The 17,054-nt window shown below is 46.3% G+C and overlaps 1 protein-coding gene across 1 annotated transcript in view; it reads right to left on the reverse strand.

The window, feature by feature from the left end:
* EDARADD (EDAR associated death domain) overlaps nucleotides 1-17,054 on the reverse strand; it is a 19,526-nt gene continuing 2,472 nt past the window's right edge. The window contains exons 2-6 of the mRNA XM_048485722.1: nucleotides 8,145-8,203; nucleotides 6,858-6,897; nucleotides 5,311-5,399; nucleotides 3,691-3,739; nucleotides 1-1,504 (exon numbers count right to left, since the gene is read on the reverse strand). Coding sequence (XP_048341679.1) covers nucleotides 1,128-1,504; nucleotides 3,691-3,739; nucleotides 5,311-5,399; nucleotides 6,858-6,897; nucleotides 8,145-8,203 — 614 coding nt within the window. The 3' untranslated portion in view covers nucleotides 1-1,127. The remainder of the gene's footprint in view (nucleotides 1,505-3,690; nucleotides 3,740-5,310; nucleotides 5,400-6,857; nucleotides 6,898-8,144; nucleotides 8,204-17,054) is intronic.

Here is a 17,054-nt window from a genome sequence, read left to right on the forward strand (position 1 = left end):
TTCCTATATAGATCAGAGTTTATTTTAATTTAGCGTGTCAGAACATGAAAGATCGGCATTATATTTGATAGTTAGACAATAGCATATGAAAAGTCACCCTTCAAGGGAAAGTGTTTACTGATCCGAAGCCCCCAAAACAGGATGAAACTGACAATCCGGGACTAAGGCAATGAAACGAAAGCTACACTGGTATTAAAGAGAAGTAAAGAGCTTGAGGTACTCCTATATTAATATTTCAGAAAGATATGACTCATTTCACACACATATCTGCAGATACAAATGAATGAACAGATAGAAGAAAGCCATACAGAAATATCCAGAATGATATTCTGGTCTGCTTCCCTTTATAACAGCTGAAGATTTAAATGAAAGCGCCAACAGTGTTCTGCAGTTTTCATTCTTCTTTAGCTGCACTGAAAAAAAAATCAGCACCAAACACTAGATTGAAAGTTGGTTCACATTTAAAGACTGTAGTTGTAATCATGAAGACACTGAGATATATTAAACAATTCATGCTGTAAAAATGAACATGTGGCTCCTTGAACTAACAAAGGAGATATACACCAATACATGAAGCCCTGCCACTCTACAGCCCCTTCCGCACGGGTCAATAAAAGCGGCTCAGGGGTGGGATAAAACCTGCGTTGGGTGGGAACTTCGCACGGTACCCGCCCTGGTTATTTGGTAATCATGTTATCTGCAATTCTTTTGTGTTAATGTGCCTCACAGCCATAGCCCAAGTGAATGGCCACAGCTGTGAGGCACATTAACACAAAAGAATCACAGTTTGCTCCCCCCCCCCCCCGCTCTCTTCTGCAGAGTTGGGGAGGGGAAACGGGCTGTTCCATGGCCTGGGGGGGTTGCTCCTGCTTTCCTGCGCAGCTGTGCTTCGCAGGCAGGCAGTGGAGAAAAGGAAAGGCAGCCAGGGAGGGAGAAAGGGATGCGCCACCGTGCAAACAGTGCATGCCCCATTCGCATGGCTGGCTGTCCATGAGTTGGCCAGCCATGCAAATGGGAGTGGGGACGGGTTCATGTAACCCGCCTCTCACCTGGATTTTTGGCCCGTGCGGAAGGGGCCCATTATTTCTCCACCGTAGAAATAATATAGATTAGGCATTTTTTCTTCTTTAGAAGTTATTCTGATAGGTTCCACGGTCTCTCTTTGGCCATTCTTTCTCCACCCAATTTAGAAGCATTTTTTCAACATCAGCTCTTTGGTACAATTTACATAGATCAATCAGCTGCTCCACAGGCCTGTCGCTGTTCCGAAGCAAAAATTCCAAGGTGGGACTCTGTTGTTTTTGTTCCAGGAAGCACAATTCATCATAGGTCATTCCCCATTTGTTTGCAAAGTTTCTCCAGTTTTTCACTGTTGGGTGGGATGGATCCAGCTTTATCCTCATCATATACAACAAGTCCTCATCATTGAGCAAATCGCTGATGGTTGGTTGGCGAGACAAACATAACGAGCAGGTGCCATTTTCTGTGTATGATTTCTTTAATGCTGGAATTAAGTTACATTAAGAAGTTATTGCTTTGTTTCCTGTCACATAAAACCAATGTTTGCAGGGCTGAAGGCTTAGGATGCTGCACTGACTTTTTCTGGTACAGACATTTTACTCATGCTCTCCATGAAGACCATAGGAAACATATAAAGCTGCCTTCTGCTTCTACCCTAGTATTTTCTTCTCTGACTGGCAGTGAATTGCCAAGATGTCAAGTGAGAATCTTTTCCAGTTCTCCTGAGACCTTTCTAACCAGAGATACCAGGTATTGAACTTGGGACATAATGCATGTACAGCCCATGCTCTGCTGCTGAGATACATCCCACCAGAGGCATAGCTGGACCAGAGTGCGCCCGGTGCACACTCTGGCTTTTTGGGGCCCCACGGCGCCCCCCCACACTTACTTTAGCAAACCAAGCAGGCTGGAGAAGAGGCCTGCCTGTTCCCTTCCAGGCTGCAAACGACCTGGTGGGAACTACATTTCCCACCAGGAAATGTAGTTCCCACCAGGCCATTAGCAGCCTGAAAGGGAACACAGGCAGGCCTCTTCTCCAGCCTGCTCGGTTTATTAAAGTAAGTGTGTGTGTGGGGGGGGGTGTCGCGGGGGGGGCGGGATGAACTGAGCAGCTGATGAGGGGGGAAGGGTCGGGGGAATTTTCTGCCCCCTGTGACCCAAAGCCATGCGCCCGATGCGTGGCGCACCCCCTGCCCCCTGGTAGGCCCACTACTGCATCCCACTGAAATTAGCCAAGCCCACTGCATCCCACTGAAATTAGTCAACTCTTCTCTTCAAGGATCACAGAATGTCTTTTTGAAGCAGCTCTTGTAACCAAATGCTTGTGACAAAATTCATTTAAATTAGTTATCTGTGTAATTTTCCCAACGAAAATGACAGGAACAGGACTATGAATTCTTATTCATGGATTCATCCCCAAACAAATAATATGAACAAGAAAGTCCATATTAATTTTCTGATGTATCTACTCATTCATTTATGTCTTTCATTTATATTCCATTTTTCTCCCCAACAGAGACCATTCTCCATTTTATCCTCACAACTACCCTAGGAGGTAGGTTAGACGAAGAGTATTTGACCGGCCCAAGGGCACCCAGTGAGCTCCCATGGTAGTGTAAGGGTTCCAACCTGGATCTCCCAGATCTTAGTCCAACACCCTTGACCACTAAACCATGGTGACTCATAGAATCCATCTCAGGAACTGCACGATGTAGAAATATGAGCATGCAAAACTCCTTGCAGTTCCACATAATACACCATCAGTCCTAAACATCAGCAGAAGAATAAAAAAGAATATGATCTATTGTAAAAGGCAATGTGTGTCTTGTAATAATGAGCAAAGGCCCATGCTTTATCTGAAACTGCTTGCATTTTTGCCTTTAGAAGGCTGAGAAAATGAAAATTTCCGTTAACCACCCCCCACAGAGCAATCCTCTGTGACAATGAATGTTGCCAACTGTGCAGATGCAGAACCACTTGCAAAGAGATCATCAATACAAGTGGATGGGGTCCTGCTTGTACTCACAGAGCCAGAATGGTGTAGTGGTTAAGAGCAGGTGGATTCTAATCTAGAGAACGTTTCATTCCCCACTCCTCCACCTGAGGTGGAGGCTTATCTGGTGAACCAGATGTATTTCTGCTCTCCTACATTCCTGCTGGGTGACCTTGGGCTAGTCACAGTTCTTCGGAACTCTCTCAGCCCCACCTACCTCACAAGGTGTCTGTTGTGTGGAGAGGAAGGGAAAGGAGTTTGTCAACCACCTTGAGTCTCCTTACAGGACAGAAAGGTGGGGTATAAATCCAAAGTCCTTTTCTTATTCTTCTACTCAGCTCAAGAAAAAAAGTGTATTATAGCCAGGCTAGGTTGGCAGCCTCTAGATGAGGCCTACGAATCTCCTGAAATTAGAGCTCATTCCCAGACTACAGAGATCAATTCCCCTGGAGAAAAAGGATGCTTTGGAGGGCATTGTACCCCCACTGAGGTCCCTGTCCTCTTCAGGCTCCACCCCCAAATCTCCAGGAGTTTCCCAATCTGGATCTGGCAATCCTACCCCCCCCCCCCCCCCCCCGTCCCCCGCTAGTGGTCACAGGGGACCTGGCAACCCTATGGCTAGGGAAAATGTGACTTTTGAACCAGTTGTTTGTAAGGATCACAATATCACTAATTACCTGTGAGTGATTCACCAGTATTGCCTTGGCTATCATCATCCTCGCCTGGCTGCAAACAAAAGTAATCTTGCATTAAAATCTTGTAAAAAGGAAATAACCAAAAGTAATACCTTTATTAGGACCAGTGGCTAATCTGTATTTTTGAGAAGACAAAAATTATACAGGAAGAAATAAAAAGTATTTCATACACCTTTATTTCAATTTATATTATGTTGGGCACTTCTCCCTCAGAACCCATGAACTCAAGAATAGTCTACCAGATAAATCCTCAAACTAGGTCAGTAACAGTAATGGGAAGAATGAATGGGAAGAATAAACCTAAACCAGAATAAAACCTGGGTACTATTTCCTGGACAGAGGTTTCAGAACATTGCAAAAAAAATATTCAAGTTTCAAATGTTACAAAATACTGAAAAACACTCTCACTAGATCAGTGGCAGCTCCCCTTTCTCACAAGTGTGCCTCAAGTTGATTCCTGAGTAGTTTTGCTTCCAGGAAACAGGAGCCAGGATGCAGGCAGTCATGCAGTACTGGCGAGACAGGCAGGAGTGTTACCAACCTTCTTGTCAAGGCATGCTCACCAACCTTCCTGTCAAGGCATGCCCCCAATGCCCGCTGTGCATGACACTTGAGGTACTTGTGCAGCATGCTGACCACACCAAGCATTAAAAAAACAGTTCAATAAAGATTTTCTATATATAACATAAATACTTTTCAAACACTTGTTTTACAGACAAGATTATACCCATTACATAGCACATAATTTAATGTGCATATAATCTAATTAGCCATTTAATAATATTATTTTATTGCCTGCTAATAAACTGCAAGATCAGAGAAAACTACATTTGTCTTACATATGAGTACAAGAAAAACCAGTATAACATACAAGCAAAATATGGCTTCTGTAAAGCTGAATACAATGAAGCACTTGGATGGGATAATATACATTTCAATGTTGGGGGGGATAATTCCGGCATTTGATAATACAGTGACTGATCAAGAGATTTCCTTCCTTAAAAGTCTCACCTCATGATCTGGCAACTGTGAGCCTGAAAGAGTAATCCTAAACAGGGAAGCACAGAATCTTACTCGGGTCTATTCAAAGGGGCCTACTTTAAGGAAAGTGTTTTTAGGATTGCACTGTCAGTATAGGAATCCTGCTCCTGTGACTGAAGATGAAAGGACAGCAACCAAGGCTGAAACACCTCTCTGGCCCATGACAGTTGTTATGGCAACATTTTCTCCTTTTTATATCCATTAACCAGCCTTGCCTACATGATAATTACATCCAACACCTACCCACTTAGGTTGCCAGCTTTCAAAGTGGTCCCTCTAGCTGTCCCATTAATATCAGTTTGATCTGCAAGCAATCCTCAAGTGACATTATTGAACTTCATGTCATGAAAAGCTTCAGCTGCTCATTTCCACTTACTTAATTCTGTTAACAGGAAGAAACATGTTTTTCTTGTCCACTTGGCAACCCAGGCGGCTGTTATTAAAGTAGGCCAATAAAAAGCACACACGTAACAGACCAGACTAATTTAGAATGTACATGATGTCTTAAGTTTTATGTATCAACGTTCTTCTAAAATGATAGCTTAACTGTGTTTTCTTTACCTTTTGTATCAGGCCTGAGTCTGATGTTAGGCTTCTAGTGTTAATGGATGCTATTTCCAATGTTGCCTTTTCGGTTTGGTATTCCTCATCTAAAAGACAAAAATGTGGTCACATTCTATGTTCTTGGGAAAATATATTGTTGTCTAAAATTTAACTAAATGGTCATGTCAGTTCAAGCTGTGTCTCAGGCAAGAAGGGGAGTTGTACACAATCATAATATTTCACGCATAATACTCAGAATAGTGCAAATACTGATTTAAATTATTTGCATAGAGACTTGGTTGGGGGCAGAATATCAGCTACTGGCTCCCACAACACTGAAGCCATAAATGAAGGCCTACAGGTACCTACCGTATAATGAACAGTGTGGAGATGAGTTTAGTGTTAGACCAGGAACAGGGAGACCTGGCTTCAAACGTCCCATCTGTTATGAAAGCTCATTGTAGGATCATAAGCCACTTACCTTCTCTCAGCCTACCACTGTGAGAAAAAAACAGAGTTTGGCAGGATGCTACCCTGAGCTCCGTAGAGGATGGGAATGATAAAAATTTAATAAATGCAAAGTAATCCCAACTACGTTCATGTTAGTCACTTCTCCTCTGAACAAAATATCTGTTGTACTGCATCCCAAGAAAGTATTATATGAACACTTAAATAATAATGGTACATGATAATATAATAAATATGAAGACTCTATAATTTGTATAAACTTTCCGCAGTTTTATACTTTATTGTGTAGATGAAAAGTGGCAGGTGAGGTTGTTAAAATATTAGGATTATCTTCGACATTTCTGGGTTTTGTAAGTTTTCTAGGTAAATCAGCTGCAGGCAGACTGGTGATCTCCTCAAAAATCATTCTTTAATACATATTTTTCCCTTTTTAAATGTTCATTATGGCTTAATTCAAACAAGACAAAAGAACTATTGCTGATACCACCAATAGCTGTCATTGACTATCACCAGGGGTTTAGGGGAGATGTTGCCATTTTGTTTGATGTACTCCCCCTTCCTGTTTATGTTTATTCAATTAAAAATATTTTTAAAGTTTGTTTTGTTGTTTTTGATTTTTTGCTGTCTTGGGGATCCTACACTGGGTGGAATGGCAGCATAAAAATGTTTTAAATAATTAATTAAAAACACTAAAATATAACTGAGTAAAATGTGAACTTAGGAGAAACAAACCAAAAACATAATACCAGTAGCTAGATTCCAGCTTTCCATCCATCCCAGCCCACATGTGAATAGAAATCATTTCTGTTTGCACAAAGAGGTTTGTGACTTTCACTTCAGTTTCATCACTTTGTGCTGCTTCTTGAGTAGTGCAAAGGGCTGCAAATGGAAGAAAACCCTGGTACTTGCATAGTGTTCTGTTATGCAACCATTTCGGCCCTGACCAATTAGCTTTTCAAAACAGATTTTTTCCATATTAAAATTCAGATAAATATATATGTATACTATCATTAAAATTCATATTTGTATTACACATTTCAAGTATTGCATATTTCAAAGGGGCAAATATAATAGCCATTGCCAATTTCTGAACTTACTTTTTGGTGAACTTGTATCTTGAACAGGATATTTTTCTATCTATCCAAAAAGACAGAGAGACTTGTTTATACAATATCATTACACCCGATGCATTTAACAACCTTCTCATTTTCATCCCTGTAAAGTCCTCTTGGTTCATTTGTCTATTTCAGGTCTGCTTAAGTTGCAGTCCATCAAGACAAATCACAGCCCTCACTAGGCATTCATTGTGGCTCAACAATCCTCCTATTTTGCAGACAAGAAAGGGGAAATTAAGGTCTTACATCATGTGCAGCAATGAAATACTCATGTTGTAGTCAGTGATTTATTAAAGAAATAAATCACTGAATATAAGTCAACAGAAGAAGGAAAGGAAATTAACAGAATATGAAGTTTTTCTGCAAGAGATTAAGTACTTGAAGCGCAATAATGAAACCAATGTTTTTGTACTACATATGCAAATCCCTCCCTAAAACATTTTGATAGAGATATTAGTGTGCCTCACACATAATAACAACACCACCACGTTGTTATGGGAATGAGCTTCAAGCATCCGCAAGCTCACACACTTCAACCCTTCACTACCCCTTCTCCTGTCAAGCATGACATGGACTGAAATACTTCTATTTTTGCAGCAAATCATATTTTACCATTACATCCAAACAACATTCTATACTTTGCTGTCCTTCCTAGAAATCAGCATTCCAAACCAGAGTTAAACCCAGTTTGGAATATTGACTTGCAAGGAATAGAACAAACTAACACGTGGAGTTCAAATGTAATTATTTCTTGCCATAAAAACCTTTGATTATCAAGTTGTGTAGAAGGGGAAAAGATGGGAGAAGTCTCATGTAAGTCTAACAATCCCCCAGTTTGCTTCTGGTTTTGTTATTACATCTGAGACATACCAATGCTTGCATGGCTAAACATCTCAAGTGAAAGTGTCATAGCATCATCTAAATACAGCATTTAGTGAATGTGTTATGTGACATCATGTCACTTCCACCTTATGGTAACCCCATGAATTAATGATCTCCAAAACACCCTGTAATTAACAGTCTCGCTCAGGTCTTGCAAAGTGGAGGCCGTTGCTTCCTTTATTGAGTTAATTCATCTCATGCTGATTTAGTGATTTTCATGGACACCATCAAGAAAACTGCCAGATGGCCACATACCAGTATCTAATTTGAACCAATTGCATCCAGCAATTTATTAACTTATTCTGAAGGTATAAAATGGTAATCAAGATCTAAAATACTTGAATAAACTATTATATATAAACTACCATAATTTTGAAAACTACCTACCTCTTCCAAAGATAAAGTGCTAGGATCTGTATCCTCCACTGGTTCTTTTGCTGCAATATCTGCTCAAGACAAATGAAGGTTTTAAGCTGGATGCTACCACAGTACACAAAAATGCATTAACATGATGAATCTGCAGGGACACTTACAATTTGTACAGAGACTCCACAAAAACCCGCTGTAAATGCAAATATCAAAACAATACCAGATAAATATCAAAACAATATCAGATAAACCACCATAGGACAAAAACATGAGATCATAGAATTATAGAGTTGAATTGCTCTTTAGTTCAAATATCTGAGGAACAGACCCTCACAATTTTTATCTGGAACTACCAAAATCTAAGTTACAAATCACACATCATGTGCAATTTACACTTGTAAACAAAATGTGGATCCTTATGATTTCCACAAGGAATATGCCTCAATGAAATGTCAAATCAGAAATGACAGCCATGGTTTCCAACATAAAGTATCATATCTATCACTTTGTAATATCACCATAGCACAAGTCTACATTTTTCTCACTTCAAAAACATCACAATGAACATTTCCATGTAAAAATCACGAGGGTTCATGATTTTTCAACATCTTTTTGTGACATTCTGATGCTATGGTGCTCTAGATATGAGTTTTTAGGGTGCAACCTGTGAGCACAGGTAACATGTGTGATATTATCTTACATTTTGGTGATTTCTATTTTCAAATCATAAGGATCATTGTATCAGATCAGTGTTTTTGCATCATTGCAATGACACAAAGAGCTGGATGTTTTGTAGGACAAGAGTCCTTAAAATTCTTATAATTATGTTTTTTGTTTATTATAGTAGAATCTGTGTAAGAATCCTGATGATCCAAGATAATCCATGTATTTCAATGTATTTTAGTGCCATTGCAGTGTCACAAGTATTGGACCTTCTTTTTTTTTTTTGTAGAACCGTCTGTGGACTGTGGATTTCAGTGGAGACCATGTAAAAATTCTAATTATCTGCACACACTTTTGCTCCAGTCTATAGCGTTGCCACAATACACACAAACTAATTTTTTTGCAATCCAGTTCATGGACATTCAGAAGATGTGTGATTTTCCAGTGTATTTTGGTGGTGTCCATGCAAAAATTGTAAGAGTCCATGGAAATGTATGTTTTTAAATGCATTATTGTGTCACAGTGGCACCCCAGACCTTGGAGTCATTTTTTTTATGGTGTACTCAATGAACAATCATATTGTGGTATATGTTCCTTTAAATAAGATCATTCTCCCATCACGCCTGTAACGTATTTATGTAGCCTGTGTTTTATTATAAGCCTATAGTTGCTCTCCTATTGATTTTTCTCCATGTTGATACACATTGTGTATCCAGGCTTTTTTCTGTGATGATAATAAACTGCTGTTTCTATGAAGACATCTGAATGTTGTCCTCCGTGCTACAGCTAAATACATTACATGGTGTCAAAAGTGGAATTTTTTTCAACCCCCACATTCACTGGTGCTGCAAGCCAGTTTAGCTGAAAATCAGAAGCACTGGTAACAAACTTTTCAACTGTATCTGACAGCAGCAGAGAAGTTAAAGGAACATACACTAGCTCAGATGCAGATGGGCAGAATAATGAGAAGCAAATTGCCAGTAACTACCAATTGGGGTGCGAAAAGATCTTCAAAGAGTTCAGGACAGGCAGAAATATTTGCATGATCACACAGCAAAAACTCTTAGAAGAAGGAGATTCAATATGGATAATGAAGGTGGTTCCCTGTTGTTATAACTGAAAAGTGTGACCAGCTTCACACATATTGGGTGGTGACTCCTGATGGAGTAGTTATCCACATGTAGTTATCCACATAATAGATGTAAGCTAAGGTGTCAATGAAGGTTGTCTGTAAACAATGATGCTATGGATGCAGGGCAGAATATACTCACAGGAATACAATGTGGTCAGTCTCTTAATTTGTCTAATGGGAGCATAGAGGATAGGAGAATAACAGGAGATTAATGTATTTTGTGAAACACATGTTCTGTTGGCTGAAGAAAGGTGTCCCAGATATGTGCCTTCCTATGGCAGACATGTCTTTTTGCCAGAAAAATATGTACCTTGATAACTGTTACCTGTATAAGATATGTCCTTTTTAATTGTGTTTTATCTATTTTATGCTTTGATATTTTTCTTTTATTTTTGTGAGGTTGGAGGATGTAGTAGTGCACTGCCGACCCAGCAGTGCCGTAGTAGAACGTTGGCAGCTTAACGGACCTGCTGTCGATCGCGACTCCCCCACTTCATCCCCCCCATGAGTCACGGTCGTGAATCCGTCTGGTTCAATCACCGGCTTAGGGACAATGATCTTGCCCCAGGTGAGGATTAGCTCAGACGCTGCGACGCCTTCTCCTCCTAGCCAGATGAGATCATGCATCACCTGATGATCTACCCGACCATTCCCACCTCGCCCGAACTCCCCCAGTCCTCCCAGCCCCAGAGTAACAATAAAAGGTGCCAGGAACCAGCAGACGGAGATTCGGCGAACACGGAACTTCGAAGTCCTGTTTTCAGGCGATCTCCGCCCAGAAGGCGACACTTCCGCCCGCCGCCTGACGCCAGAATCCATGGCTTCCACGCCATGCAAAGCCAGAAAGCCTGTGTTCCGGAACTTGAACTCATCCCCGTCGGCACGCCTGTAAAGGCCTTCGAAGTACCGGGGAAGTCCCCGCTGGATCGCCATCCGGTATAACTTCCGCCGGATCGCCGTCCTCTGGATCGGCGGCGATTCAGAGACACGCGCCCCGGTAATGAATCACGGTTCATCCGCGGGAGCTTGCGCGCAGGGCTTATGACAACGCCGGATTCAGTTCCGCTGCGCCAGTACGCAGGGTCCCCATAAGGCGAGAAGGGAGCTGCCAAATTGGTTGAGGAGATTGAAGCTCAGTGTCCATCGGTAAACAGAGGGGGGACATTGAATCTTAAGGACTGGAAAACATCGTGTTTAATTTTCATGTATTTCCTCCGCCATGTCGCTACTGGCGTATACGCCAAATGTTTTGTCGCCATCAGCCTGCAGACCAAGCTCCCTTGCTGTAGGCCTCCTTCTCGACATCTTTTCACCTTCAATTCTTGACCCTCGAATTTTCTCTATCCACTAAATTGGACGCTTCGTCCTCCTTCACTCCATTTCAAACTTTCCCGCTGCCGTCGGCCTCCCCCCCTACTCTTCTGCCTTCATTTTCTCCGGGGTCACTGCATCTCCTCCGTCAGCGCCATCGCATTTGGCGTGCTGGTGGTTTTCAGGTAAACTCTTGCAGAACGTATTAGCCAATTTATCTGCAGAAGAAAAGAAACCTGGACGGAAGACGATGCTGAGATTCTTGCATTGTTCCCGGCCCACTCCACAGGATACCGTGGGGAGGATGGTGCATAGTTCGGGCGGGTTGCTCGAAAGTAATGCACCGTCTGAGCTATAAAATCTCACCGAAGCTCCGCGAAGCGGTGCGGACGCGGGAGTTACCAATTTCTACGTGCGAGGAGTATGCTCGGTAGGCGGTCCGCGTAGGGAGCTACTCTAATGGTCTCCGGACGACTGGAAAGGTCAGCGCTCGCAGATGCTCCTGAGCCCCGCTGCAGTTTACATCTGGGAGAGCGAAGTTCACCAGCAATGCCTTAGCAGGGCGTAAGGGCAGTCAAGCCCGGGCGCTCTCTACAACCGCCACAAGCAAGAATCTCACGCGGCTTCGATGCCTTCAGTAACCCTGCAATAGTCAGATTGTCCTACCTGAAGCCACCTCTTGCGGTCGCCTTCTGAGTGCGCTTGCTTACAAGGCGGTTGGTCCCCAGTTCTGGCCAGCCCACACAGAGCTTCTCTCTGCCATCCCGCAAAACCCCAAGAACCCTACGCCGAAGTTCGCGGAGCAGACTCCAGGAGGCTCTCAAGAGGCAGGTTGACAAACGCAGGGAGGCCCAGGGCTTAACTCCTGCTGCTGCCTCGGCCAAAGAGAGCGCCTCGGCTTGAATGCCGCAAGGCTATCACCGCTTAGGTAAGGACCCTGAACTGGCCGACATGCTTAAGGCTTGCCAGGATATCGGGTCTCTTCGCCCACCACGCTGACCTCCTAAATCAAGCAGCCCTCTTCCCCACCGCCAGGAAACAGCCCCCGAGGCAAGTGTTTCAATTGCCACCAGTCCGGCCACACACTTCCAGGATTGCAGGCTGCCCAGTAGGGGCCCTACGCACTTAATCAAAGGGGTCTCTCTCAAAGGGAGAAGGACCTCCCTAGGGAGGCCCTCGGCCTCAAGCCTTCTCCACCCTTAAGCAAAAAACTATCCCTTTGTGCCATAGGGCACGGATCTTCGCCGGGCCGGAGCCCGCACAAGACACCCCAATGTGGGCTGGGTATCCTGCAGGAACGGCCTCACGATGGGCAGCTTCGACGCCACGGGCTCCTACGCCTAAGAGTCTATCCCGGGCCGCCCCACTCCACACAGCTCGGAGGCCCAGGTGGAACCCCAGGGTGCGGGGAGCCCCAGCACGGCCATCGACGGCAGGTCCGGAAGCTGCCTGATCAGGGTGGCCGGCCGGGACACATTTGGGCGCCCGGGGAGGAAAGGGAGCAGGCCGCGACCGAAACCCCCCCCTAGGAAATCAGGGCGGCAGCTCATCGCCTCCCCATGGTCAAGTGGGAGAGCTCGAACGAAGCCTCCGGGCCACCACTGCCCTCCTCCCCCCCCTCACGTGGACCAACGGCGATCCCTGTGTGCATGGTAGAACAGTGGCCGCTGCCCAGAGAGAAACTGGATTGCCATGCACCAACTCGTAGAGGAGCAGGGCTGACCGCAGGCCACATTGAGATTTCCCAACGCCGCCTCTGGAACACACCTGTCTTTTGTAATAAAAGAAGAGTGGCCGTATGACATTACTACAGGACTTCAGAGCAGTAAATGCCTGTATCCAGCCCATGGGCCCTCTTTCACGCGTTTCTTACCCAACCCCAACCTTATCCCTCAGACTACCAGGTCCTGGTTGTTGACCTGAAGGATTGTTTCTTTTGTATCCCCTCTCCCTTGAAGACTCGAAAGTACATTTCTGCCACGGTGCCGGGTGCTTAATCATCAGCAGCCCACGGCCAGATACCAATGGAAGGTCTTGCCCCAGGGGATGCCTGCAACAGCCCCACCTTGTGTCAATTCTTCGGCCCATCACGCTTCTTGAAGTTCTTATATTTCAGCACTCAAAAGCCGTGAGCTATGAGATCATCCACTGGCTACATGGATGATATCCTAGTAGTCACGCTTCACCATCCCCCCTCGCAGAGGGTGACGCTTAAGCTAGTCGACACGCCAAAAAACAGTTGTGGCTCTGCACATCGCCTCCCGGTAAAAGGTGCAGAGGAACGAGCTATTTTTGTATCTGGGGCATATAAGCTCCTCCACTCCTACTCGCTTCCCCTGTCATAGCACCGGGAGATCCAAATCCCAGACACGCCACGCCCTCCAGCTGCCAGGAAGGTAGCAGCTCGGAAACTCCCTTTCAACTGGGTCCGCCATTCCTTCTTCTTCGCCTTCACCACCCCTTGCTCAGCCTCTGTTTTCGCTTTACTCCTGCCGCGAAAAAATCCAGGGGACAAGATCCAACTCACTCCAGAAGCACAAGGACACCTTTCGGAAAGCAGTAAAGGAGGTCCTAGTCGGCCGACATGGGTGGATCGAGTCCCCCTCAAAGATCAACCTTCTCGCTCTTCCTCTTGAACACCCCACCTCTCCCTACCGGAGTCCTAGGGTACACACGGCCGGCCACAAACCTTCCTTGTCGTAATGGCTTTTACTCTGCTCTTCATGTGCCCGCCAAAAATCTCTCCACACCGGGCCAGCTTTTTACGCAGATCTCATCAACCAAGGGCGCCAACGCGCACTCTGGTGCAATGGTGGGATGGGACCCCTCAAAAGATCGCCATGCCTCTAAACAGCAGGACAGAGTTCCAACACCTCTTGAATGCCTCCTCACCCCTCCAGCTGGCCCCGTAGGGGAATTTCTTGCGGGGAGATCCTCTTCCATCTCCCCCCCCCCAGACCCTCGCCTCACCTCTCCTCCACTCCACCCCTGTCCTATTCGGCCTTTAGCTGCCCCTGCTCCCACTGCCAAGGCTTCCTACCTGGGCGCTTCACCATCTTTCGCCGACGGGGCAGCGCTGGCCGGGCGCCTATTGCATTTCAACCTAAATGGTCAATGGCAGACCGCTTACATCGCCTCAGCCTAAGCCTCGGCCAACGGAGCGAACTCGTCCCCGCCATTCTGGCCTTTCAAACCCTTTCCCCAACCTCACAACCTTTCTGGTCGTATTCCCAGTACGTGGGCGCATGACGAATTGCCTCCACCTACCCGAGCCTACGCGGGCTCCTCGACCCAATCACCCAAACCTCATGAGTCTTTCCTGACGCCACATGGAACCTTCTAGCATCCAGGAACCTCCCAGTACTTTTGTAGGCCATATGCGAGCCACACGTCCGCTCCCAGGCTCCCTCAGCGAGGGAAACCAGCAGCACGCAGACAACGCCAAACACCCAACACTTCCACCTCCTCTTTTCCGACCCCTTCCCCAGTCACACCTATTTTTTCCACCAGGGGCAAAAGCACTCGCCTCGATCCTGCAACATCCCTTCAACCAGCGCTAGGCCCATCGCTAAATCCCAAGCGCCAACGCTCACGCTTCGCCCCTCGGCCAGACCCCCGGAGTAAACCCAGAGGGGCTCCTCTGGGTAAATGACTTGTGGCAAATGGACGCGAACCCTGGTCCCCTGCCTCCTAGCCCCTGGAAGCACCTACATGTAACCATATATAGATACTCCACTGGGTAATGCCTACAGCTACACTCCACTCGGTAGGTGAGACCACCAATCACTGCCATCCAGCACCTCTTTTGCGCAGTAGAGTTAATCGGGCTATGGGTCAGCCTCGCTTGAAAACGGACAACGCTACCAAGATATTCTTCTTCCGCAGAGCCATGCTCCAGTTCTCCCTGCAACAACTGGGAATTCGTGAGCATAACACACGTGGGATTCCCTACAACAGCAACCGGGCAAGCAATCGCTGAAAGGGCAAATCGCAACTTCAAAGAGAGATTTTAGCCAGACAAACTAAAGAGAGGGAGTTAGCCCCCTCCCATTTAGGGCCACATACAACAAACAGTCTCTAAAGCAGTACTTTTCACCATTAATCATTCTCCAAATTTGCTCGCTTCTCTACCATCAGGCCAACAGGTCTCCCCCATCTAAAGACACTTCAGGCAGTCAGACCCTCTCCCACGCCAAGGTCTACTACTACCGCCAACTCAACTCCTTAGACCTAACCTTGGCGGGACCGCCCCTCATAACCTGGGGAAGGGGGCGTTTCAGTCCTTTCTCCCTACAGGTGGTCCTCCCTTGCATGGGATTCCCAGCCCGGATACGTCCCCGGGACCACCGCCCGAGGAACGATGCAAGCAACGGCTACAGGGCCACACCACGAGGACGGAACAGGCCTCCCGAGCACTCCCATCCGCCAGCCTCAGCAGGCTCAGTAATCGTGCGCATCGAACGTAACCTCAAGATCCGGGCCCAACCCGGCTCCCCTGCAACAGCCGACCCGCCTCTAGACGCCTAAGAACTCCCAAAGCTGCAGTCTTTGTGGTTTTGTGGGCTATCACTTGTGGGATTTTTACAGCCATCAGCAGCTACTAATACAGCTAACTCCCCACCGGGTGACAGTCGGGTCACCCCCTGCAGGATCCCCATCTACTAATCGCCATCCTCCTTTCCTCCCAACGCCGGGCCGGAATTTGGAACTTTACAGCCGGAACATCCCCGGAGATAGATTAGCTCTTGAACTTCTCCGGGCTGCTCCTCAGCCACTTCGTGCATGTTATCGAACACGCCTTCTTCCAGGACCTTTGCTCAGCAGAGAGTCACCAATCCTACTTATAGCTTTGGTAACCATGTCTTACTGTTCTAATTCTATCGCCCATGCCTCCAGCTTGGGTTAGTACTGCATCTCCGGGCCTGCCTATCTGCCGGACTTCTCTGCCACCGCCATTGCCACCTCTAACACCCCAGGCTCCACCCCAGGAGCCCGGACACCGCCGCTATCGCTTCCACCTGCCAATCCCCTCTGCCGCTCGCCGATGCGACCGCCCTCCTCAAGCTGAGTCTGCCTCCCTCAGCGACTTCCCTTGTGGGAGCCCTCCCCGGACTTTATCGGCTTCTCGCATCTTCATTGGCCAGCTGGGACTGTGACCTCGCTGAAGTCTCACCTCCTCAACTCGCCACTGCCCTGGATGCTCCTGGCCTCCCGAGCAACAAGAACTTCCCATTAAGCGTCTCTAGATAATCATGCCGCCATTGACTGAATCACCAAAGCGTGAGAGTGTACATAATATGTATCGCTTTTGATCTTTCCTGATGACTCCCCGCATTGTTTACGATGAGTTGCAAGAAATTGTATCTTAATCTGAAATGTGATGTTTTGCCCCCGGGCTTGGTGGTCAGCCCTCTGGGGCTGGCTGCCAGGGAATGGGTTGAGTGCTATTGTACAGCTCTATGCTTGTCTTGATTGTGTGCCTTGTTATCAGATCTTGTTTCGCTCAAAATGCGCATGTTGTCTAATATTGCTCTGTAAACGGTGTAAGCCCCTCAGATTTCCTTTACCCTCAAGAACAACCAAACTCTAATGTCGCGATGCGACAAGCGGCTTTGGGTCAGCCTGGACCAAACGGCGGAGGAGACAAGCCGCCCCTTTTAAATCGCCTTTAGCTGCCCCCTCGCCGCTTTCTTAAAATGTAAAAAAGGAGGAGATGTAGTAGTGCACTGCCGCACTCCAGCAGTGCCAGGTAGGTAGAACGTTGGCACGCCAACGGACCTCCGCGCCTTTGCCGGTCGAGACGCACTCCCCACTCCTCATCC

The sequence above is a fragment of the Sphaerodactylus townsendi genome, linkage group LG01 (assembly GCF_021028975.2).
Source record: "Sphaerodactylus townsendi isolate TG3544 linkage group LG01, MPM_Stown_v2.3, whole genome shotgun sequence".
Taxonomy (NCBI): Eukaryota; Metazoa; Chordata; class Lepidosauria; order Squamata; family Sphaerodactylidae; genus Sphaerodactylus; species Sphaerodactylus townsendi.